The sequence below is a fragment of the Neltuma alba genome, unplaced genomic scaffold (assembly GCF_004799145.2).
Source record: "Neltuma alba isolate B1F8T4 unplaced genomic scaffold, ASM479914v2 tig00006019_pilon, whole genome shotgun sequence".
In the NCBI taxonomy this organism is placed as follows: domain Eukaryota; kingdom Viridiplantae; phylum Streptophyta; class Magnoliopsida; order Fabales; family Fabaceae; genus Neltuma; species Neltuma alba.
The window spans coordinates 274,969-301,236 of record NW_021634320.1 but is presented as its reverse complement, the minus strand read 5'-3'; the positions used below and the strand labels follow the sequence as shown (position 1 = coordinate 301,236).

Here is a 26,268-nt window from a genome sequence, read left to right as displayed (position 1 = left end):
AAACCCCTTCCATCTCGCATAATCTGGTTTCTTATTCATTTGTTTGGATTAATTTATTTTAAGTAATTTTACGCAATAAAAATAAGTATGTGATCGACGTCTTGTTTATAAAAAGCAAGAGAGCTTTTTTAGTTGATCTCTAAGAATTTCTTGAATGTTGCTTATTGCTTTCAATAGACTTAAGAGATTCATGCTACTCTTGTACCTAAAGTTTGTCGACGGGTACAATGGATTCTTTGAAATTAAAGTTGGTAAAGACCAATGGCTGGTAAAACTGAAGGCAGAATATTGACGAGATATTAATTAATATTTTGCGTTCACGAACTTCACTTATTTTTAACTTGAGAGAATCTAAATCATAGTTAACAGTAAGATGGATAAGCTGTGCCGAACAATACTTTGGTATTAATAAAAAGGAGTCAAGCATGTAAATGAAGAAAAAGATTATTTCATTCTCATAAAATGAAGGAAAAATAAAATTACATATAAACAGCATTGTTCTTTCCACAGGAATACTTGAAGAACAAACAGCAACTTTTAGTGACGGGAATGGGGGAGTCACTTGCTGTATCTATAGGGCTTAAAACCTTATCATTTCTTCACTTCACATGAATTCACTTCCATACTACACAGGAGCGACAAAAGGAGAGGACAAGGGAGCGAGATCTAAATAAAAGGGAGCAATATCTGATACATTTAAACCATATAAAGAATAAATGTGTAAGAATATAAATATGAAAATTTCCTCTATAAAATTAAGATTATTGTAGGTTACTAGCTCTTGAATAACCAACTTTAACTTTACTGACTCTTGGTATCTTTGATAGAATTAACCAAATCTTTATCTGAGAGCGGCATCGAACTCGCTTCCCTTTGCACCTTACTCATGGAATTAACAGGCTCTAGCCACTCATCACCACTGGTTTCTGCATCCCAGAGCTGTCATCTTGAGCGCCTGTTGGGTGACTGCCATAGCTTTTTCTGGCATATCAATATCTTCTCCTTATCAGACCCATCTTCGGTTTCTTGTTTATGACAAACCCATCGCATGCCCTTGGCAATGCCGGAAATAGCATCCATATAATAGTTGGATTCTCGAATTATTGCGTATCCGGTAGGGCGTAAAATTCGGTCCATCTCCAGCAACACATATTTCATTTCACACCTGTCAAGAACCAATCAACCAACATTGTAAGTGAATTTTAAGACCATATAGCTATATGCAAGAATCAAACTTCCAAGCTTCTCTGAAAGAATATTTCTAAGTAAATGAATTGACAAAGTCACCTCTGGCTTTCTTCAGTAAAGAGTCCATCAAGATGGAGCAGGTCATAAGTTCGAGGATATGTTGAAAAGGCTTCACACCTACCAAACAATAAAATTCAAATCAAAAGAAGATTATGAAAACAGGAAAGTAAAAGCCCACAACTTCAAAAAAGTTTTTTCGTTCATAAGCAACATTGCAGACTTACCAATCATGCAAGGTCCCAATAAGGCCTCGATCATAAACCACAGGAAGTGTATTGGTAGCATAAGATGAGACCACATTCATGACCCAAACAGGATCATTAATCAAAGATGCAGCAAAACCTCCATAAACCGTATTCATGTCCATCACATTCCTAATCTTGTCAGTCCCAAGGTCAGGAAGCAACTTCTTGTAGTGTTCAATACGATACTTCCACTTGTTGTCATCATGATTAAAAGCGCTAGAACTTCCACCATGAATCAGAAAAGCCCGTTCAGGTGCAAAATTCAATCGCTCAGGCCACTTGGGAATGGCTGCCAAACCTGATTTCTTGAGCTTTGGATCTGGAACTACAAGACAAGCACGAAGTGGTGTGTACCATGCTGAATCAGGCTCGAGGCTGTCATCGCATTTTGGTGGATAGGTTTCCTTAGCCAGCTTATCATAGCAACTGTTATCGGGAGATTTCTGCCATACAGCAATGTCACCCTTCTTATTGTACATCTTAAAGCACAATGAAGTCAGCAAGTCTTGCAACTTCTCATAATCTGATCTTTGCTCTTCCACAGTGGTGTTCCATCCACGCCACCTGTTCTCATAGTTGACTGGAGGCCCAGACAAGACCCAAAACCCACCAGGACGAAGTATACGATGTATTTCAAGGAGGTAAATTCCACCTGAAAGTAGATATTCCTTCTATTAAAACCATGTAGAATAGTTGAATAAACAAACAGTTAAACGCAAAACAAAAGGCGAGTGGACTAGCTACCTTTAAAAATACACTCATAGGACAAGCAGGCTTTGCATTAGTTAATTTAAAATTTGCAGAGCAAGAACCACAATTTGATAGAACCCAGTATCATTGACAACCAACAGATTAGGGGAGAGAATGCTGGATGCTGATGCAAACTAATAATACTAGGAAACCACAATTTTGTACTTACAAGGACTAAAATATGTTAATCAGTTTAATTGATAAAAGTTAACAATCGAGGGAAAATTACCAAATTCTGTCCATGGGATGAGGCATCTTGAGCAATGAGCCATATCAAAGGAGTTTGATGGGAATGGAAGTCGCTGGGTAGAAATCACACCAAGAATTGCGGGGATGCCACGCTCCAGAGCAAACTGAACTTGAGCTTCATGGTTATCCCTTGGAGCAAGAGAAACTGTTAGTATGCCTCGATCTAACAAGTCACCGCCCCAGCTAGCAACCTAGGATGAAACAGGGATATATTGTTATTGTTAATTTCTATAAATCTGCAGAAATTAACAGGTTTCATAAGATATACAATGCAGTCAAAAAATAAATAAATATAGAAAAGGCAATATGTGTAAATATATTAAAGCCTAAAAAAGAATCTCCGAGAATGATTATAAGTAATAATGCATAAAATGTTGTTACAAAAACAAAAAGTAAAACTTACCCCACAACCAGTATCAAGAGCAGTTCGAATAGTCCCATCTTTCATTTCTGGAATCAGATCTTGCATTAAGTCAACATATTTACTCACACCATTGGGAAACATAGTACCACCACCAGGAAAGAGAAATTTCTCCCCTTCCTTTATTAACCAATGCTGATTCGACTTCTGCTTGTTAATCCAATCATATGGCACATTCCTGAAATTAGGGGTAACATAAAACTTGAAGATATGGCCAGCTTGGATTTAATCGCAGCCAACTACAGATAATCCATCCTTAGAATGCTAGAGCTCATGGAAGCATATTGTACCTGTACCAACATTCATCCCTGCTCTTTGGCCATCTAATTGGAGGTTTATACCCATTTGGGGGAGGAATTAAGCACTCTTTCCTCTCAAAAATTGGAGGGCAATGGCGTTCCAACAAAGTAAGCCGATAGTAACCATATTTCTTCCACCTCTGTAAAATTGTGTTTAATTTAATCAATAATGCACCTTTTTTCTATGAATTCTACGGAAACCGAAAAAGGAAACTCATAATACCCTTGGATCTGTGCATGGAGTGAAGTCTTGATATTCAATGCTGCATTCAGGGAAGCTATTGGATTTGACTTTCAGAGGAGCTACTGCTGATTCTTTGGAAGATTCAGCGGTCTTCTGAGTATTAATGGCGACAAATTTTCCCTTCTCAGAACAGAAGATCCCACCTAAATAAAAAGAAAGTCCACATAGCACAACAAACATGATCGCCATAGAGATAGCCCTTGAATTCTTGTCCGGATGGGTGATCGGTTTTCCATCTTTGTGCTTCATGATCCAAGAATTAATCGACTATCTGCAGAACAGTGAAATATACTCAGCCTTGCTGCAATGCAACAGCGTCACATTCCCCCACTCATAAATTTATGGCAAAATTACCATAGATAGAATGACCAACATGCCTTTTACAAGTCAAACTCACATCTCATTCACCATTGTCAGCAATGATCATTATCAACCGTATACAATCACTTATAAAGGAGCATTAGAATTTTATAATAGCCATTCAAATCCCACCAGTCAAAAGAATTCAAGTTTCTACTAATGAAGTCGTTTGAAAACTCAGTACATGAATATAATTGCATCTGTCGTGATATTATAACATTTCGTTCCAAAAATTTCTAGCAATCAAGCGGGCATTACAATTGATAAATTAAGGGCTCTTACAAATTAAGAAATCAACTTTATCTGAATCACCATACCACCCTAGCTCTGCCAACTAACTAGAGGGGCCTAGGCAATTTTAGATCGCCTCATTGAGAAATAAGGAGCAACTAATCAGTATCCAGAAACAGCAGGATGTTGATCGCTGAGAAACTTAAGATACTGAGAACAATATGACAGGACAGCAACTTCCAGGAAACTTCACGTTTCCGGAAAAAAGATGAGATTTTTTTTTTTTCAAAAACAATGCTAAACTCCAGCTGTCGTGAGTTACTCAACATAATGACGAGGCTAAGCTGCAAATGAAAAATCGCGCTACCGACACTTCCTGCTTTCCATGTCACTTTGCCTTTATAAATTTCACATGGCATAGGGCCCTTGGAAAAGGCGAAAAGAAACAATAGATCTTGCAACATGCCATTGATGGAAGGAGCGGGGAGTAATGAGCAGGTGAAAGACCGAAAGTGCATAAAGTAATATTATCATTTCTTGACAGACACGAAAAGATTCCATAATTCATTTGTCAGTGCTTGCCGATCAACTGCTTCTCGTACGAATCATCAATGGCAGCATGACACTCAACAGAGCAAGACCGGAGAACCCACAAGCAAGGAATTAAAAAGGTAGAAAATGAGAAATAGAAGCACAGCTTTGTTATTTAAGTTTTGCTGATTCAGAATATTAAAAAACAAAAAAAAAAGCGCGTTTCATCCAAAAAGAAAAGAAAAACTATAATAATCCCGAGAGAGGAAAGATTTTAGAATAAATCAGTATAAGCACTCGAAGCACGCATACCAGGAAAGGAATTCAGAGAATATAAAAATAGGGAACTGAACAAAAACAACATAAAACCCACGAGCGCAAATCAGATCTGTGACTCCAAAGAACAGAATGAGTTTGAATCAGAGACAAGGACGTTCAATCCAGAGAGATCTGACAGAAGAAGGACACCGATGAAGAAGCAAGCAGTGATAAAAAAAAGACGAATATGCGCAACGAAATAAGTAGAGGGAGAGATGAGAATCACCACTCACAATACAAGGAAAGACAATTCACCAAGTTTTGGCTGCGAGAATTAAGGCGTGGAGTTTAAAAGAGCCAAATCTCAGGAATAAATAAAAGGAAGTAACAATAACAATAATGAAAGAAAGACAAGAAGGAATGGGAAGAACGTACCGGTTTGGTGTTGTGGGTATGCGTTGAAAGAATGTGAAAAGGGTAAAGAGGGCGAGACCGAAACGCTTCTCTCAGAGGTTGGGACTCGAGAGAAGAGGGAAAAGGCCTAGAATGAAGGCAACATGCATTAACGAGTCAGAAATCGCTGCTAAACGAGCTGAACTGAACGCTTATATAACTGTTCGTCAGCCATGTGTGCGCCTCGCTGTCCCCCCCCCTATGGTCGACTTCCATGCTGCTTCTTCTTCCGTCAAATGGAAATCAAATATATAATACAAGAAAGAATTCCGAGTGGGCAAAAAAAAAAATCAATAGAAAATTACTTAATTGTCGAAATTAGAAGGGATTGATGGATTTAATTAATTGATCGCCCTCTTGTTTTTCTCTCTCCTTATAGGGTTTTTTTTTTTTTTAACCCCGTGAAATTCCGATTTGGGAATTTGGCTTTACATGTCAAATTGTCAATGAATCTGCAATGATTATTGGTAGTATTTCTATGTATTGCCATACCACCGGCTACGACTTGACTTTACGTGCTGAGGCGCTGAAAACGAAAACCACTTTGACAATATTGTCCCATTTCAACCCCCGTAATTTTGGTTAATCTCCCTAATGGGTTTCTGCCACGTGGCCTTACATTTTATATTGTCAATGAAGTTTAAGCCACCGGGATATACATCCCATGGGAGGAGCAAGGTTAGGTGGAGAGAGTTATTTTAGGATTCAAATCCTCGTGATATATTGTTGACCCAAAAAAAATCTTCATAACGCATTAAAAACTAATTAGTTTATATATTATTTCTTAGTTCTTACTGTGTTTTTATTATTGTTTTCTATTATATACTGTTTCTAAAATAAAAATATAAATTTTATTTAGTTTCTGTATTGAGTAGTTCCTCGTGCAAAATGGATCTAAATATGTAAGGAAATAATTTTCTATTGATTGACAATTTGGCATCACATGTATATCTCTTTATAAAAATTACTCGTTGTTTCCCTTTTTATGATCATATGTTTAATGATTTAAAAAAAATTATGGACATAACTGATTGGGTTTAAATTTGATCGTGTATATTTACAAAGATTCTCTGAAAAAATGGTAATTATTTAAATAATTTTCCTTAACATTCTTTGGGTAAGGTTTTCTCTCTTTTTAAATCTCTATAGACTGTAACCAACAAATTTGTGTTTGTTGAGTTTAAAAGAGGTATAACGTTTTTTCAAAAGTAATGCAGGATATAGTTTTTTTATTGGATTATAGATTTTATTTATATGAAATATATATTAACATATTTAAGCTATACTGATTTGACTTCTTCTTTTTTTATTTGAGACAAAATGATTTAACTTCAAGGATCAGAAACTGAAAATTATAGAAACTTTGGAGAAACGCGTTTTAAAAATTATTGACTCTTTTCAACTTTTTGATCTTCACGGATTAAGGGAAAAAAATCTTAAGATTCAATTGTCATTCCTTTTAAATCGAGATTTTCCTGATGAGAATGGTTGACAGTGTTTGAAAATAGAGATCATTATCTTCATTTTTTATTATTAATTTTTTAAATTTTTCATTAAAATAATCCCTCCAACAAAGCTGGCAAACATTTTTCCGAGAACTCGTGTCAATTTACGGATTTTCATATCAAAATTGAAACTAAATCCAAATTATGTGAGTTGCATATTAATTTGGATATCAGATGCATGTCAATCCATCGTCATGTTTCAATTTTTAACACGAATAGAGAGAATACTTATTTTCATTTTTAATATTTTCATTATATTATAAAATTAGATATGTATTTAAAAATGATAAAAAAATTATTAATTATCATACAGTTTAGGTAAAGGTAGTATGATTTATATCTTTTTTCGTAACAAATCAGGATTAATTATAAGGGCATTTCAACATTTCCAGCTGGAAGCCCTTGGTTATGAGCATTCTTTTACTTTAGAAAAGAGGCTTTAACTTTAAAGTAATGATATTTACTTGTCTGCGAATAAAAGCATATATGCAATTATACGCACATATGTGTGTGTATTAGCAAGATACCCTGTCGACTTTGTGAAATTTACTTGATAAATAAAAATTATATCTATTTTTTTGTATATTTAATTTATTTATAATTAATTTTATTTGATTTTTTTATTTAAGAGGATATTTCAAGTCGTGTTTGTGAGGCGCGTGGAACTGGGGCTTCTTAAGAATTTCTGAATTCTCACGTTTTATGAAGTTCAGTGCCATTAAAATCTCAAGTCATAAATCAATCAATAATTCATATAGACAAAAAAATAATTTAATTGAAAGTGTAATTAAGGAAAAAAAATCTTCGGTGTTAAAAATTAATTCGATGCGAATGCAACATCTTCGCATAATAAATATTGTTAATAATATTTTCCCACGAATCACGTCTCTGATAGTTGAAATATTTTTGGCCGAAAAATATTAGTTAATTAAGATATTAAATATTTTTACTGGAGAAAAGTTTTATATGTATATATAATTTATTCTATAAATATCTGAATTGCATGCATGTGTGCTGGACAAAAAGAAAATGTGTGCATGTGTTGTGTGTCTATGGAGCCATATGGGGCCTCTTATTGTATGTTGAGTCATGTACAAGTAATTAGTGTGGGATCCATGCATGTGTATTGAACCCGAAACAAGCCGAACTACCATTGATATTATTATTGAAATTAATTAATTTTGATATGAAATATAGAAATTATATAGATAATAAATAATTTGACTGATTTGTCGAATTTCGTGCAATGATTTGGATGAAGGCAGAGTTAAGTGTCCAAATAGGCTAATGATGATTAAATTCTGAGAAGTAGAACCCAAGAAACATATGATTTAGCTCGAGTGAATAGAATATTTGGTCATTTACGAATTTTAGTTTTTAATTATTCAAGTTTCAAATTATGTGATAAAATGATTTAAAATTTTATTAAATTATAAGAATTAATATTTTAAACAAAAATGAACTTGAGAAATCAAAATTTATAATTTAAGAATCGAGGGACAAAAACTGAAACAAAAACAAAACTGATGAACTAAAAATTGTATTAACCTTTCAGTTTTTTATTAATTTATAATTTATGCGAATAAGTTATAATAAAATGGAATCATTAAAATCCAAATATGTAAACCACCGCATTTTGTTAAAGTTATCTTAATTATCATAAGTATGACTTGTAAACACGGTTTCATGATAGTAACCGCAGTGATCCACTTGTGAGCATACAGAACGAGGAAAAAACATATACATTTTTGCAAAATTCGTGACTGTCTTTTACAAACATATTGGTATCATCAATTAATTCGTTTCTTTTAGCATCATAAATATATAATATTCGAAGAGTAAATAAATATAAATAAAGGAATTCTGCCCGCCGGACGCGGTATTATATATAAATTCGTTTGAATGCTTGTCGGTGTATTTTGTGGCTCCTTGGTTTTCATGGATGAATAAATAAATATTATTTGACGGAGGCATTTGTCTTTTATTATTATTATTGGTGCAGTTCACAGAGAATCTGCCGGTTCTAATTTCTCTAACTATGTTTCGCAATCTGTGAGCACTGAATCAGATGTGCAAATAAAATACTTCGTCTGTTTCTATTTAACAGGTCTATATTACAAACTAAGTCTTATATTATCTTGGATTCTAAATATAAAAGCTAATTGACTAATTTGAGTAAATTAAAGAAAGAAGTTAAGCTGGTTATTTATAATAAATAGATATCATTTTTCCTAAAATATCATTACTAATCAAGTGTATTGGCTAGAACCACCATTATTAGAAAGACTATCTTAGAAAAAAATAAATAAGTATGAGAGATAAAGTGGATTGAGGTCTTATATTTAGGATCAAAATAAAAGTTAAATAAGATCTTATATTAAGAACTGGAAATAGTATTTAAAAACAGAAGTAATATTTTTTCCGCGATTTTATGTTTCACAACACAGTGTTTTTAACAGAATACTGGTAATAGTATATTGATATATTGTTTTAAAAATATCTATATTATATTGATTGTTTGTTAACTCTTTTTTATTGTACATGTTTTTTTAACTGAAAACAATCCTATTTTGAACATGTACCTCCTTTGGCAAGAATTCAAGTCTTAATCTAGAAAAATGGAACCTGGCCCTAGTTAGTTAAGTGTGTGTTAATTAAAAGTTAGTATAAAATGAATGATGGTTTTAAAAATTTTATAATTATTTTTGAAAAAAAAAAGATTTCTAAATATATTTAATGAGCTTGATTTATTTTTTCTGTAAAATAGAGCAATGTTCAAGATGAATCTACCAAAATCCTAAACCATACAAATCCGACGGCTGAAAAGTTCCGACAAAAAATAATAGAAAAACAAAAATAGAAGTCGTAGTTTTCAAGGTAGAGTTACTGAAAACAAATGCCACGTACACACACATTTATGCTATCTCGGTATCTCCTATATTTAATATAAAAGATAATTTGACTTTTAATTTGATATTAGATATAAGATTTTAATTCACTTTATCTCTTATGTTGATCATTTCTTTTTAAAATAGCTTTTGTAGTAACTGTACACATTAAATATTTCACTAAATCATAATTATAACTAATACATATGATTAGTAAGGATATTTTAGAAAATTTAACACATATCTATTTCAAATAACTAACTTAACAAATTTTATTAATATATTTAAACTAGTCAACTAGTTCTTATATTAAGAATCATTCACACTAGAAGGGAATGTTACCTCCAATCCTTAATATAAAAGAAAGTTGACTAATTTGATTAGATTAAGAAAATTAATTAAGTTAATTATTTGTAATAAATATGTGTTTTATTTCTTAAAATACCCTTACTAATTATATATATTAACGAGACTACTATTTAATAAAACTTTTAATATGTTCAATGACTATAACAAGTACAAAAAAAATGATAAATAAAAAAAAAATTGAGATTTTATATTTAAAATTAAATTAAATACTAAACTAATTTTTACAGAGTACTAATAAATGCCGGCAGCATTATATTTCGGACAGAATATACAGTGCAAAATTTTTAATGAAGAGTACTGCTCACAAGTCTTAGAATTACATCACAGTTCCTTCTTTTTTTTGACCAGCTACATCACAGTTCCATGCCTTGCACGTACAGCTATGCATATATGCAGAGTTGTCGCCAAATGGTGGAATTCCAACCGGAAAGCTACGTGCAAAACACTCCTTCCCCGGCTACACGCCGCTCCCCTCAACTCTTAGTACATTAATATATATATATATATACATATATATATACTCCTCCGGTCCTTAATATAAGACCCATTTAACTAATTTGATTAGATTAAGGAAGTTAGGTAAGTTAGTTAATTATAAAAAATATGACACGTTTTTCCTAAAATACTATAATCATATTTCTTAATACCTCATCTTTCTCTTCTACTTGATTATGGTTGAAAGGGTATCCATAGGGGTAATTTAGAGATAATTGATAAATATGAGAAATGGGTCTTATATTTAGGACCAAAACCAACTCATCAATTAGGTCCTATATTAAGAATCGGAGGAGTATATCTTTATTGGCGCGCGGCCGCGCGCCAATAAAGATTTGCCTAACTGGTGAGAAGTCCACGCGTAGTCTATAAGTTAGAAATTCAAATTTCACTGTCGGTACAAGTTCCTTGATGATAGGTGGTCTACATATACTTTCATAAGTGTTCTATAAGTCTTGGAGGCATGTCTAATTCTGATAAATTTCTAAAATCCAATTCACCTGGATATTTCTCGTGCTGTTATGATTAATGATTTTTAATAATTTTGATGGATGAGATGGATGAATGTATATATTTAGAATCAAAATAAACATTTTAACTAACTCCTGAAGTGTGAACAGATAATGATAATAACATCTTAAAAGTAAACGCCAACTAGCTAGCCGTCTTCTCGGATTAAATAAACGCCAATGTTGTGATAAATCCTTCTAAATACTAAACCACATAAATCCAACGGCTGAAAAAGTTTTGACAAGAAATAATAGAAAAATAAGAATAAAAGTAGTGGTTATCAAGGCAGGGTTACTTAAAACAAATACTCATCCGGTCTTAAATATAAAACTTTTATATCAGTATGTATAAAATTTTTATATTAGGATCGAAAGAGTATTATCTTTAATCTTAATTATAAGATCTTATTTATAATTAGAATCTTATAATCAGAATAAGAAGATAGTACTGCGCACATTTATAATATTATGAGGTTCGGGAGGGAATCTAATGAACCTCATTTCATGTGAATTGGATAAAGAGTTAGGCTGGCTGTAGTAGGCGGGCTTTAATTCAATACGTATGTGAACAGTGAACTTGGTGTGACATCAGAGACAGAAATTTTTTTTAAAATGCTTTTAGATGTTCTAGATATTGATGGTTGAAATGTCTTATAAATAGAAAAAAAATTAATGTCATGATTTAGTTATTTATAATAAATATGTGTTGTCTTTCTTAAAATATTCTTACCAATTATATGTATTAATTAGAACTATCATTTGATAAAACTTTTAACATGTATAACTATTATAAAGGTTACTTTAAAAAAATGCATAAATCAGAAACAGAGTAAATTAGGATTTTATATTTAAGAGCATATTAAATATTGAATTAATTCTTATAGTACTATCTCCAGTCCTATTTATAAAATTTCGTTTATAAATTACAAATACTCCTCGGGTCATTAATATAAGACCTATTTAACTAATTTGATTAGATTAAGAAAGTTAGGTAAGTTAGTTAATTATGATAAATGTGACACGTTTTTCTTAAACTACTATAATAATCTTTCTTAGTACCTCCTCTTCCTCTTCTACTAAACTGTGATTGAGAGAGTATTCATATAGGTAATTTAGAGAAAATTGATAAATATAAGAAATAAGTTTTATATTTAGGACCAAAATCAACTCAATAATTATGTCTTATATTAAGGATCGGAAGAGTAAGATTTTATAATCAATACATGAGGTAATAATAACAGGAGGGTGTATTATACTCCTCTGGTCCTTAATATAAAACTCATTTAACTAATTTGACTAGATTAAGAAAGTTAGGTAAGTTAGTTAATTATAAAAAACGTGACATGTTTTTCCTAAAACACCATAATAATCTTTCTTAATACCCCCTATCCATCTTCTACTTGATTATAGTTGAGGGAGTATCCATAGAGATAATTTAGAGAAAATTAATAAATATAAAAAATATGTCTTATATTTAAAATTAAAACCAATTCAGTATTCTATATTAAGGATCGGAAGAGTATTTCTAACAGAATATACAGTACAAAATTTTTAGTGAAGTGTGCTGCTGACGAGTCTTGGAATCACATCACAGTTCTATGCCCAGCATGTGCAACTTTACATACGTACATAGTTGTCGCTAAACGGTGGAATTCCAATTGGAAAGCTACGCGGCAAAGCACTCCTTCCCCGGCGAGACGCCACTCCTCTCAACTCTTAGTACATTAATATATACTCCTCCGATCCTTATTATAAGATCCAATTTGACTTTTTATTTGGTCCTAATTATAAGACCCAATCCATTTTGTTTCTTATATTTATGCATTTTTTTCCAAGATAATCCTTCTAATAATGATAGTTTTAGCCAATATACTTAATTAGTAAGGATATTTTAAGAATGACAACACTTATTTATTATAAATAACCAACTTAACTTACTTCCTTAATCTCCTCAAATAAGTCAATTGGGTCTTATAATTAGGACCGGAGGAGTATATATATATATATATAATACTACCTTCAGTCATAATTTTAAGAACCAGTTGACTAATTTGAAAAGATTAAGAAAGTAAGTTGAGTTAGTTATTTATTCTAAATAAGTGTTGTTTTTCCTAAAATACCCTTACTAATCAAATATATTGACTAAAATTATTATTGTTAGAAGGACTACTTTGAAAAAAATGTATAAATATGAGAGACAAAGTGGATTGAGATCTTATATTTAGAATCAAAATAAAAGTCAAATAGGATTTTATATTAAAGACCGGAGATAGTACTATTTAGCTGGTAAGAAGTGATTCATAGTCTATAAGATTATAAGTTCAAATTTCACTACCAACATGAAGATCTTGATTATGAGCGATTTATATATTCTTCTTTAGTATGTTATAAGTATCTGAGACATGTCATAACTCGGACGAGCTTCTAGAATCCAACTCACGTAAATTTTTTTGTACAGTTACGATCAATAGTTTTTAATAATTTTGAAAGATGAAATTGATGAGTTTATTATTATTTTGGTTCTTAATATAAGATCTAGTTAATTAACTTGAGTAGATTAATAAAATCAATTAAACTAATTATTTATAATAAATATGTGTTGTCTTTTTTAAAATATCTTTACTAATGGTTAAAAATATCATTATTACAAGGACTACCCTAAAAAAAGATAAATATAAAAAGTAAAATAGATTGATATTTTATATTAAAATTAAAATAAATTTAGATGAGTTTTTACATTAATATAACCAAAATAAACATTTTAACTAAATCGTGGAGTCTGAACGGATAATAAGAACATCTTAAAAGTAAACGCCACATGGCTAGCTGTCTTCTCGGATAACATAAAACAGGGAACAGGTCATAGTAACTTCTTTTTTATTGCTTGACCAAACCATATCGGAGGCCAGAGCATCCAGGAAACAATTATTCTCTTCTTCAAGTAAACATGATCAGCAATAACAGTAATTAATTATTCACTGTTACGGACCCCAAAAATAAAAATAATAATAATTATTCCCTGACATGATCATCTAATTTAATAATTTATAATTTATATTGTCCTTTTCCTTACCCTTTTTTTATTTTTTATTATTCTTTGCTTTGTTAGCTCACTGACAGTATTAGAAGTACTGTACCCCTGTATTCTTTTCTTGTTTCCTTGCATATACCCCTCCTTCCTTCTCTCTCACGCTTACATTTTTATCTGTAACCTCGATAATTTAAAGCTGTCTTGTTCACTTGTCAAACAGTATTACTTAGAGGGCACTGTTGGAATTTTCAGACGCATGTGTTGATTCTCCTATTTTCCTATAATTTACCCTTATATGGCTTCTTTTCTTCAGAATCTATTAAAGTATATTAGCTTTTGTCTTGTTTTGGATTACCTTTTATTCGGTGATAACTTTACTTTATCAGTTGCTTAACTGGGAGACGGTAAAGAATGAAGCTAGCAAAAACCTACATATAAGCAGTATTTTCATAAATAATTTATTTTTATTTATCAGAGACACTAATGACACGTATGAAATTGTTAACATCATTTTATATTTTTATTGCCTTAATTATTAATCAATTTTACTGTATTTAATTGTCATATTTGTTCATTCTCTCTCCACAAATAAGAGTGCTTTTAAAAAAAACAAATATTACTTACATATTTGTTATTTTTAATTAAAAATTTTATCCATGTAATTCAATTGTTTGTATATCTTATAAAAATCGACAGGAGAAAGTACATGGTAAAAAAGAACAAATTTACAATATTTTATTTTAGAAATAAAATTGTATTATCCGTCCCCACGAGAGATGATACGCGTAATATGCATAAACGCGCCCATGATAATTTCAATCAGGAGACCAAATATTCATGAACTTTATTATGAATCACGAGAGTTTTTTGACCTATAGGCTGAAACAATTCACGATAGTTGAGACTTGACGGTATAAGTAATCAATGCCACCTCCGGTTATTAATATAAAAATTAATTTAATATTTAATTTGGTCTTAAATATAAGACACAAGTTAACGACGTCTCTTATGTTTATTTTTTAAGGTATTTCTTATAATAGTTGGCCATGTTAAATATTTTATCAAATACTCCTTCGGTCCTTAATATAAGACCCAATTCTTGAGTTAATTTTGGTCCTAAATATAAGACTCATTTCTTATATTTATCAATTTTCTCTAAATTACCCCTATAGATACTCTCTCACCCATAATCAAGTAGAAGAGAGAGAGGGGGTATTAAGAAAGATGATTATGGTATTTTGGGAAAAATGTGTCACTTTTCTTATAATTAACTAACTTACCTAACTTCCTTAATCTAATCAAATTAGTTAAATGGGTCTTATATTAAGGACCGGAGAAGTAATAATTTTAGTTAATACGTACACGTGATTAGTGAAGGTATTTTAAGAAGTATAGCACATATTTATTATAAATAACTAATTTAATTAATTTTTTAATTTATTCAAATTGATTAATTAGTTCTTATATTAAAAATAAAAAACAGAAATATTAGTTAGTTATTAGTTACTGTCCATAGATATGCCAATTAAATAATATCGTTGAAGTTGAGCCAACCCACCAGCCATTGGGACTTTTGCCTAACTTTAAAAAAGTTTCTTTGCACAGCCTTGGCTCAAAAAGCAAGAAAACATTTATTATCAGAACAATGAGTTATAAGAAAGCTGTGTGGTTAACTTATCATAAAGCAGACGTTTTAAGTTTTGACATGTTGTTTTTCATTGAGATCAAAACAAGTTAAAAAAAAAAAAGAGGACAAAAAGTCGAAAATCAATAACAAAAAATGCCCACTTAGGATATTGGTTTTTTTTTTCAGATTTTTTTCTGGCCAATCCTTTTTTTTTTTTTTTCAGATATACTTTGCAGGCTTCAAGAATCACATCTAACTAGTTTGATTCAGAATCTTGAATCCTCTTGCTTGAACAGATAATAAAACATATCACAAACAAAAAGAAAAAATTATGGATGATTTTATTTATTCGCCTTAAATAATTTAATTAAATATTCGATTTTGTCCGTTTTTGATGTTGTCAGACTTGAAGTGTGATTGTAAGCTAAAAAAAAAAGATAAAATAAATCAGGTGGTTGTCATGCAAGCATGTATACACTAATATACATATGGAGAGAGATTAATTCATATAATAACAAATTTATTATTATTTAAATTTAAATTAAGGCTAAATAAATGCGTGTGTGTGTTGTCGTGGGTGCGTGATAAGAATGGGGAACCCCAGCACGTTGTGAGAGACGGAAGTTTCAATATCCGCGGTTAAAATTTGACTACGACCTTCCACCAAATCCCCACAAGTACCCCAAAGTGCTTAACCAACCCCTCCCTACAGTTGTGCGTATATATCATACATGTGCGTTCAGTTAAAATATATTCTTATTTTTGTTTATCAATATATATATACACATATATAATTTTTCTTTTGAATTTTAGAAATATAATATAGGTATTATACACTGAGTTTTGGAGAAAAACAAATATCAAGAGAACTAATCACGCATTCATGAACAAATACAAAAGGTCAATTGCTTTCAGTGTCTTAAGGCACACATGTGAAGAACTAAATGATGGAAACATAATCAATATTTCTTTTTTTTTTTAAAGGAAAAAAAACTCCCCAGCACATTGCACTAATCATAGTCTCTTGAAAGATACGCAAGAAAGGTCATTAATCAAAATAGCGGCGATGTTCGTTCGGTTAATAATTAATATTGCGGTTCAGGCCAAAAAATAATAATTAATATTGGAGAGGTTTTATCTTCTTCTTCTTCTTTTTTTTCCTCTCTCTCTCCAGATCTTGCTTTTGACCAACCCAGCTAAATAGCAAAGCGCAGTGTGTAAATAATACTCCTCGGGTTCTTATTATAAGACCCAAATTGACTTTTTATTTGGTCCTAATTATAAGACCCAATCCATTTTGTCTCTTATATTTATGCATTTTTTTCCAAGATAATCCTTCTAATAATGATAGTTTTAGCCAATATACTTAATTAGCAAGGATATTTAGGAATGACAACACTTATTTATTATAAATAACCAACTTAACTTACTTCCTTAATCTCCTCAAATAAGTCAATTGGGTCTTATAATTAGGACCGGAGGAGTAATATAATAATATAATATGCAGATTTAATCTTCAACTCGTTCCTCTTGACAGTGGGGGTTGGTGGAGATTAGATCTTACTTTTTTTTTCAAGTCTTGAATTATAAGTCATAACTCATAAACATTGTTTAATATGATAATAATTAATTATAAAAATGAAAAAAGAATAAAGTGTAACTGAATAATATTATCTCTAGCTCTTAATATAAGAGCTAGTTAGCTAATTTAGGTTTTTAACATGCTAATGATGTGTATTGGTTAGAATTGCTATTTGATAGGTTTTTAACATGTGTAAGTGTAACTACTATGGTGATTATTTCAAAAAAATAAATAATTAAATATAAAAGACAAAATAGATTAGGATAATATATTTAGAACCAAATTAAAAGTTAAACAAACTCTTATATTAAGAATTAGAGGTGATAATTTGTCTGCTCAACCAAAAAACTATCTAGTATTTAACATTTGAAACGATAAAGATTTAATAGCTGTTAGCCTGTTACTGAGAAAATAATTATGCTTTTCTCGTTATCTTTTATTTTTATTTGAAAGAATGACAGAAAAAGAAACTAAAAATTACAGGTCCCAGAGCAGGTCTGGTAACACGATTTTATTTGGTATTGATAAGTTTGAATTTACAAATGATAACAAATTTTTGTTGACATTCCTTGTTTAGTATTTACAAAATTTCAACTTCTTTTTTTTGTCATTGTCCCTTTTTATTTTTCAATTACCTTGACCAAATCTAACATGAAAAAAATATATTAAAAATTTCACCACAGTGAGAGTCCCAAAAAATATCTTTAAATTTTAAAATTCTAAATCAATCCTGTTTATTGTATTTTAATAACATATTTTTGTTATCACATCTGATTTCAGATTTTAAAATTTTAGATATATATTTTTTGAGATTTGTTCTTGGATTATTGTGAAATCCATAAAGGAACTCAATTATTGCACTGTTTATAGCCGTGGAAAGTTTCTGTGCCGAGTTAAAGAGATGTTTTACGTTTATTTATTTTTTGGAGGGGAAAAGGGAGGATAACAAGGAGGAATATAAATGAGATCACATGGGGCATGGTGTGGCGAGCCTCAACGTAATCAATACGTGAAAGGAACCCAAGGCAATGGCGAAAAAAAAGAGAGCCAAGCAAGGAACAAAAAACCGGACCGAAAACTAAACCGGTCGAGATACTGGGTTAAGGGTTACTGGTCTGACTGAGGTCAGACCGGGGTCGGACCGGTCACATTAAAATAATAAAATTTAATTCACAACATTAAAGTGAAACAAATAAATAATAATGCAGCCTTCTCCTCTTTATAAAATTAATCTAAAAGAATCAAATCAACATTATAATCAAAATTATAATCAATATAGGAGGCAGCACTTGGCATCTAGATTCCTGACAACTCTGCTTCTCTCCATCGTCTTGTCACGATCGTTTAGTCCTCTGAGTTGTTCTACCAAGAAGCAAGAAATGAATCATGGGTTTTCTCGTTGCTGTGAGTATAAGCGAGCTAATATATGGAAAAAGAACTTGGTGGGTCGAAAACTACTGTTAATTACCTATGAGTATAAGCGAGCTAATATATGAAATGAATCATGGGTTTTCTCGTTTAGTCCCGCTTCATTTATTTTATACAGTTCAGGAAGAAAACTTTTCTGCACAAGCTCTGGGACGAAACTCTTGCTGGCCCCACACCTGACATCAGCCTCAGCAAACTCCGCAAGTTCGATTCTTCTTACCCACCCGTCACTCCGATCGTCACCATTATATGACCCAGCTCGATTTTGGTGGGGGGAACGACTGGAGTCTGGGAGAAAGAGGAAGGAATCTCGGCGATTTGGAGGAGGAGAGGGGATTTCGATTTGCAGAAGAGGAGAGCACGAGACGGCGAGCTGAGTGTGAGGAAGAAAGAATTCTTTTTTTCCTTTCAAAACCAGATGACGTCGTTTGTCTTCGCTGGGCAGCAAAAAAAAAAATCGGTTGAACCACAACCAGTTATTACCCGGTTCAACACCGGTTTTTACCGGTTGGTCCGGTTTTCCACCGGTTCGGTTTTACACCGGTTTTTCAATCAAACCAGACCGGACTGCGACCGGTTCACCGGTTTTCCGGTTGAACCGGCCGGTCCGGTCCGGTTCGGTTTTTTTTTTCCTTGGAGCCAAGTTACAAGAAGAGTTTGGACGAAAACAAAATTATAGTTCTAAAAGTGATTTTAAAACATATAAAGTAAATATATGAAGGAATTTATTTAGAATTGTGAAAAAATACTTTTAGAAAATGCTTTTAGTAATAGCCAAACACCTTCTATCCCGCTTTACATTTTAAATTAAATTAAAACTAATTAATTAAATTTGAGCATCTCGCAAAACATATATTTTGTAAAAAGGGAGTTAAATTTGAATAATCGAAAATCTGAAAATAATATAGAGCAAAAGAAAAGGGGGGAAAAGAGATAATTTAGAAGATGGAGCTGATTAGTACTGTGAGTTTTTCCCCCCTTCGCCGCGGAACTTAGTGCTGAGACCAGTGAGGCCCCAAAACAAGGGGATCCACTTGAATTATGAGAACGTGACAAGCACGTGACGTGATAGAGAGACATGGAAGCAACAACTTCGGTTGGGAATCTGGGAGTGATGTGGAAGTGAACAGTAACACTGTCCGGCATCAACTTTTCAAGGTATAATAAAATCCCAACATTTTTTTTTATTATAACTGAAAAGTTTCTACCCACCCAAAGCTAGCTTAGCTACCAATGCGGGTTTAGTAGGAGGGATTGACTTTTTACAACGCGGTGAACTAAAATTTAAACTCTTGTTTAAAAAAAAAAATTGACTCAAATTAGTTTAATGGAAGCTCATCTGGTGAGATAAAACTTCTTGTTTTAGAATTAAAAGAAGAGGTATTTGTCCTCAAATATTGTGATACTCCTCCGATCCTTATTATAAGACCCAATTTGACTTTTTATTTGATCCTAATTATAAGACCCAATCCATTTTCTCTCTTATATTTATGCATTTTTTTTCAAGATAATCCTTCTAATAATGATAGTTTTAGCCAATATACTTAATTAGCAAGGATATTTTAGGAATAACAACACTTATTTATTATAAATAACCAACTTAACTTACTTCCTTAATCTCCTCAAATAAGTCAATTGGATCTTATAATTAGGACCGGAGGAGTATAATTTATGTCATTAAAATTAGTTAAAGGGGCATGTGCATATGATCGGGTATGTGAAAGGGAAAGTGAAAGCACAAATTGTGAGGGCATGTACTAATAATAAGGGCTCCCATTCGATACTCTCTCATTTCGCGTATCATGCTGCTTCCTCTGAGACTATACTTAGAGCAATTACAAATTTTCAACATATTGTATCAGTAAATTTTAAAAAGAAAATTACAAAAAAAAAAGATTCTAGAATTTGAAAGATACAGATAGAGATCCGTGACAACTTCACTATGGGTTTTGACAATTTTATAACATATTATTATTGTCAAAAGCCATAATCAAGTTGTTATGAGTTCCTATCTGTGTTTTTCGAATTCTAGGGTCTTTAATTGTGATTTTCTCAACTTTAAAAGCATGTAATATAACTTGATTAAGCAATTACAATATTTTTATTTATTGGATTTTTTTTACGCGTATTATTTGACAGCATCTATTTTTTGCTGTGTATTTTAACCAGAAAAAAAAGCATAGACAGTATTCCAAAAAATCCAATAATATGAAAATACTACCTCTAGTCTTAATTATAAAATATTGTTATAAATTACAAATAAAATCTTATAATTAAAATATAAGTATTAAAAGAGGTGCTCTGAGGCGAGTGAGATTTTGCAATGGAGCCTCCCAGTACCGTACAAGTGCCCTTCGTCAAGGGACTGTACCACAAAGCGCAAACTTTTACAAGAACGTTGTGTATATATTTTTTTGGAAAAATTACAAATAAAAACCTCTTAATATGTGAAGTTATGATTTGAAACTCTCAATTTGAAAGATAGCACATAAATAGCTGGTCTCATATGTAAATATTAAATCCTGGTGAAATGTATGAAATACCCCTTAGCTAAATGGCAAGTTGATTATAAAAAATAACAAGTTCACTTTATTGAATGATAACTTTAGTAGATCAAATCACAACTTAGCTGAGGATAAGCCAAATGACAAGTTGATTATGGGAAATAACAAGTTTATTTTAGCGAATGACAACTTCAATAGACTAAATCACAATTTGACTAAGGGGCATTTCAGACATTTCACCAAGATTTTATATTTACAGTATGAGACTGGGTGTTTATCTGCTATTTTTCAAATTGAGAGTCTCAAATTACAATTTCACATCTTGGGAGTCTTTATTTGCAATGTTTCCCTTAAGGGCCAGAGAGAACACTCTGCACACTCAAGTTAAGAATTTGCATTAAAAATTTAAAATGTTTAAATCAAGACTAAACAGTATAATTATCTACAATTTAAATTTTTTTAATTTACAAATTATTTAAGTATTTTGAAAATAGAAGCACCTTCAAATTTAAATACTAAGGCGTAACTTATTGAATCTCTATATCTGCTAATAATATTATCCAACGTCACAATAAATGAAGTGGTTGAGTGTAAACATTTGCAAGGGGACATGAACATGATTTATATATCATACATGCACTTGAATTATTGTGAAAGCCACGTCTACCTACATTTGCCGACGTACAATTTATTCAATGCCAGGACCTGAATTATGTTTTATATTTACTGTTTTTTTCCCTATATAAATATATAACTATCTGATCTTCCTATTAAGTATCCCTTGTTGATTCACATTCAAGTATATTTAATTTCACAGATCGTTATATTTAGTCTAAATAAAAATAATTTTTTGCATATTTTTTATATTTACAACAATTAATCCCGAATCCTCAAAATAAAGTTTCGTATATAAAAAGAGTTTAATGATTTTTGGAGAGAGAGTTGGTAGTTGGTTCATGTGGTTCATACGATACCTGAACTAAATTGGGTTCCTTCCTTGCGGAGAGAAAAAATAGAAGGGATATGGGCCTTCCAAAAGACAAATCTATATTATTTATTTATAAAAAATGTCATATAAATAAATAATGAATAGTAGGGGTTGCATGATGTCTTGCCTCTTTTTAATTATATGATTATATTATTATTAGTTAAATTTGAATTTTTAATTTTGAACTTTTTAGCAGATATTTTATTTAAATAAATAAATCTAATTCTTTATGTTCCACGAAAAAAATCTAATTAGCCAGATAAAGGGCAAAAAAACCGACAATGAAAGAAAGCCAAAGCCGAATTTTCTTTACCAAATTGAAAGGAAACGTTACAAATTGAAACAGAGAAAAATTGAGGACAGAAAGAAACTTGACAAGAGGGCGAAATTCCACTGAAAATGCGGCAGAAATTACGAGTGAAGATGGAGACTGGGGAAAGACAAAGGTCCTTAGAAAAGGGAAAGCATGAATACAATTCCAAGCAGAATGGTCCAAATGCATAAAGCCTTTCTCTTCTTTGGACCTCTGCTTTACGGACCAACTTTGTTGCCGAAACATGTTTTAAGAAAAATGGACTTCGAAGGTTAATGTTGAAAGAGGCCACTGGACCTAAAGGCCCTCTCCTTAGTGGCATCATATTCTCATGCTGATGGTGATTTTTAGATACACACACACACACCCAAGTGTCCATCGAATCTTTTTCTTTTCCTCAAATGGAATTGCTTTCAATCCAATAGGAGGATACCATGTTTTACCGAAAAAGATTTTTTTTCCTTTTAAAATGTTTATTTCCTCCACTTATTATTATAGATACTTTACTTTATGGGGTCTTCCCTAAATTAATACATGCAATAATTTATTTATTATTGATAATCTAAACTCTAGAGCGACCAAAGAACTTTCAATGTAAAACGCTATTTTTAAAGATGAAAAATTTTGGTATGGAGAATCTAAATTATTGATTTAGAATCAAGACATTTCAAGTGGCTGCTTTAAGTGCTCACCTTTTAACATAGTCGCCTGAAATTTAAGCGCAAGCAACTTTTTCAAGTTATGCTTCCCAAAGCCTAACACTCATTGTCTAGATCAGGGCAAGGTAAGCTAACTTCCACAAGAATTCATTCAGTATTAAAATATATGAAGACCCAAGGATGTAAAGCCGTTCTCATAATACATGGGCAAGTTCCTTATGATCTGTTATTACATCACCACCGCAGGTTTTATTCAAGATTCTTTGGATTTTCTACTCATATATGAAGGTCACAGGGAGTTCAACAACAGACACCGGCAGCTGAAGTGGGACCGGCATCCTTCACTGAGAGTGAGCGGAGAGCCATTCCTTCTGCAGCACAGAGATTACCTATAGTATCACTAAGATGGCTGGGATTAGAGCTTGCCATCTTCATGGTTGTCTCAGTTTTCACTCTTTCTTCTTTTGTTACCGCCTTCAGCCGGATACGCTCAGCTCTCGAGCCAATAACCTGCCCGAGGATACAAGCTCCAATTGTCAATGCCATTGCTGATTTAGGCATCAGGACTGACTTCCGAAGCATGGCTATGAAGGGAACAGCCGCATGCACTGCGGCAAACCATGACAGCGAGAACTTCTTCGTGTGCTCCTTCCATACACCCAAAGGGACATTAACTGCCATCCCTAGTGCTGCAATAACAAGCATTTTCGCAGGAAGCGGCTGAGGACGCAAGCTTTTAACAAAGGCTGTGCGAGCAAGAGCCGCCCTAGCAGCAACAACTGCTGGAGGGCATTTAAGCTTCATGCCAGGTGGTGGCCGGAAAGCTGATGCAACAAGGGGGAGGACATTACTTACAGCTCTATAGGACTTGGCAATTGGGCAATTTCCCTTTTCTATCCATTCATTTCCAAGTGCCTCATGCTTTGACAAATCTTCTTTCTGGAGAAAGCTCAGCAGGAGAAAGTAAAAGCTACTTAAGTCTATGCCACATCTCCAAAGTTAATTCAATCAATTCATGCTTGATTAGTAATCAAAGTAAAGGATGTCAATAAGCAAATTGAAACCTGGCCCTATGAATGATTGCTAATGAAATGAGCGTAAGTATAAATGATTAGCAAATATCTTGCAAAGATTAGCGCTTATGCAAAGAAGGCAGTTGCAATTTTTCTTTTGTATGTCAAGGCATAACACTCAAGTTGAAGTATCAAAGATAAAATGGACTTTTCTATTCGCTGAACATATTTCTTAGTAGTAAAATAACCAGATCAATAGAAAAACAAATACTTACATGAGATGAGGTCTCCCTTTTGTTTGATGATTCAGTCTTCTTTTGCTTCTTCCACTTGTCAGAAAAATTTCCAAAACTGAAAGGGCCACTGGGACCAAACGCAGAAAGGCTTATGGTAGCTGCTTTTGCTGCCAAAGGATTGAAGGGAGGCAGGGAATCAGGCTCTTTGCCGTCACTGTGAAAGTTAGATCTCTCAGTAAGGGGAACGACTCCATCTTTTCCATGAAAGAGCTTAAATGCCAACTCAAAATTGGGACCATCTTCAAATATAGGACCGTTAGCTCTGCGCGCCTAAGCATGAGAACATAAACATTTAGCTTAGCTATAACCATTGGCCCAAACTGAAATTTAAGTATTATTATAGATTCGTGGAAATGGCATGAAGATGAGTAGCTTACAGGAAAGGAAATACTTGTTGCAGAAAAGGATAAATTTGTAGGTTTGTTGATGTTCCTCAAAAATGGGCACCTTTGGATGTCTTTCACGTCAAAGTGGCCCTCAGATCTATCCTCAGTCATTCCCTTAAATAAGAAGTCCATTGTCTCCTCTCGTCAAAGCAATTGCTTTTAGAAACAAGGAAAAAATGAAAACAAGTCAAGCATCTATAATCTTTAATACAGCAGAATACAGGCATCATGTAAAACCTACAATATATTATCAGTACCAAATAAGAATTACATAAAACAGTATTCCATGAAAAATCAAGCAACTAAGAAGGAACAGAATTGAAAAGCAATATGGTAACAACATCGCAGTGAAGGTTGTTAAAATCTACAATTTCAAAGGGTCACAATTTTGCAGCGAGTTTGTGGAACTTCCAGTTAACATGAGTGATAAAACAGTTTTCCCTGCTCGCAATCATGAACTTGAACAGGATGATGTAGCAAAATAGAATTTTAAACTTTTGGAGTCGCAGTTTTAAACTTCGAAAAATTGTCAGTCTCAAGCATTTACTCTTATCCTTTGTATTCCCTTAATGTAATAGGTAATTTCTACTTTCTACCTCGTTTAGTAGTATTTCCTATGGATTATAAATCGTACATGTCAACGAGAAGCCAGCAATTGACACAGCAGATTTCTCAGCCATTGATACGTGACAATAAAAATGCTTTTCCGGGAAAAAAAAATGCATATGAAAAGGTGATCCCACGAGATAATGAGTAGTTCCCCGAGTTGCAATCAACGAACAGAAAACATCAATCTTTACACACACACACACACACACACACAGAGCAAACTCAACAAAGGAAAAAGAAAAAAGGCCATTTAAATCTGGAAGTTAGATCAATGTCGGCCCCTAACACTCTATTCATTTCATTGTGCTAATCTACCACAAAAATCAGCAGAATTAAAACAAGAAAGCCACAGAAAATAAAAAAGTGAAGGCATTTGGTTAAAAAAAGGGTACCGGAGCCGTTCTTCTCGGCCGGCGAGCAAAGTTGAAATAAGGGAGGACGTGTGCCTGCCACAGACAACGAACACGCGCGAACCAGGACTGGCTTATTGGAAGGAGAAAGATGAAATAAAAACTTAATTAAATTACAGTGTCTGAAGAAAATAAGTGTATTTCCACAAAGACATGACTTTTAAGGACCGTTTGAGATCAAATGCTGATTTTTCAAGTATTTTATTATATCTAATCTAAATTTTTGTTTGGTTACGATTATAATATTAATCTTGTTAACTAATTTACTTGACATTTGTATGGCGTCATTCTCTTAAAAAAAATTATACTATAAACTCTATGGGACCCTTTGTTGATTCAAACAAATTTCAATAGTGGAATTTATATT

At 32.4% G+C, this 26,268-nt stretch overlaps 2 protein-coding genes across 5 annotated transcripts; both read right to left on the bottom strand.

The window, feature by feature from the left end:
- Positions 1-435: 435 nt before the first annotated feature.
- On the bottom strand, positions 436-5,517 carry LOC114749358 (probable methyltransferase PMT20). 3 transcript variants are annotated; one of them, XM_028937861.1, is made up of 8 exons: positions 5,268-5,517; positions 3,436-3,727; positions 3,204-3,352; positions 2,896-3,091; positions 2,473-2,683; positions 1,473-2,145; positions 1,288-1,365; positions 943-1,165 (listed from the first exon to the last, which is right to left on the bottom strand). In XM_028937861.1, exons 2-8 carry the CDS (start codon positions 3,703-3,705, stop codon positions 943-945), a joined length of 1,800 nt encoding a protein of 599 aa, XP_028793694.1. In that variant the 5' UTR covers positions 3,706-3,727; positions 5,268-5,517. The 3 variants fall into 3 exon arrangements, with proteins under 3 accessions (XP_028793695.1, XP_028793694.1, XP_028793693.1); XM_028937860.1 differs by having other exon boundaries at positions 5,272-5,517; XM_028937862.1 differs by lacking the exon at positions 5,268-5,517 and having other exon boundaries at positions 436-1,165; positions 3,436-3,705.
- Positions 5,518-23,322: 17,805 nt separating this feature from the next.
- LOC114749368 (uncharacterized) lies at positions 23,323-25,937 on the bottom strand. 2 transcript variants are annotated; one of them, XM_028937879.1, is made up of 4 exons: positions 25,884-25,937; positions 24,874-25,038; positions 24,476-24,766; positions 23,323-24,126 (listed from the first exon to the last, which is right to left on the bottom strand). In XM_028937879.1, the coding sequence occupies exons 2-4, from the start codon at positions 25,012-25,014 to the stop codon at positions 23,488-23,490; spliced, it is 1,071 nt and encodes a 356-aa protein (XP_028793712.1). In that variant the 5' UTR covers positions 25,015-25,038; positions 25,884-25,937; the 3' UTR covers positions 23,323-23,487. The 2 variants fall into 2 exon arrangements, with proteins under 2 accessions (XP_028793712.1, XP_028793713.1); XM_028937880.1 differs by having other exon boundaries at positions 24,874-25,017; positions 25,884-25,898.
- Positions 25,938-26,268: the final 331 nt, after the last annotated feature.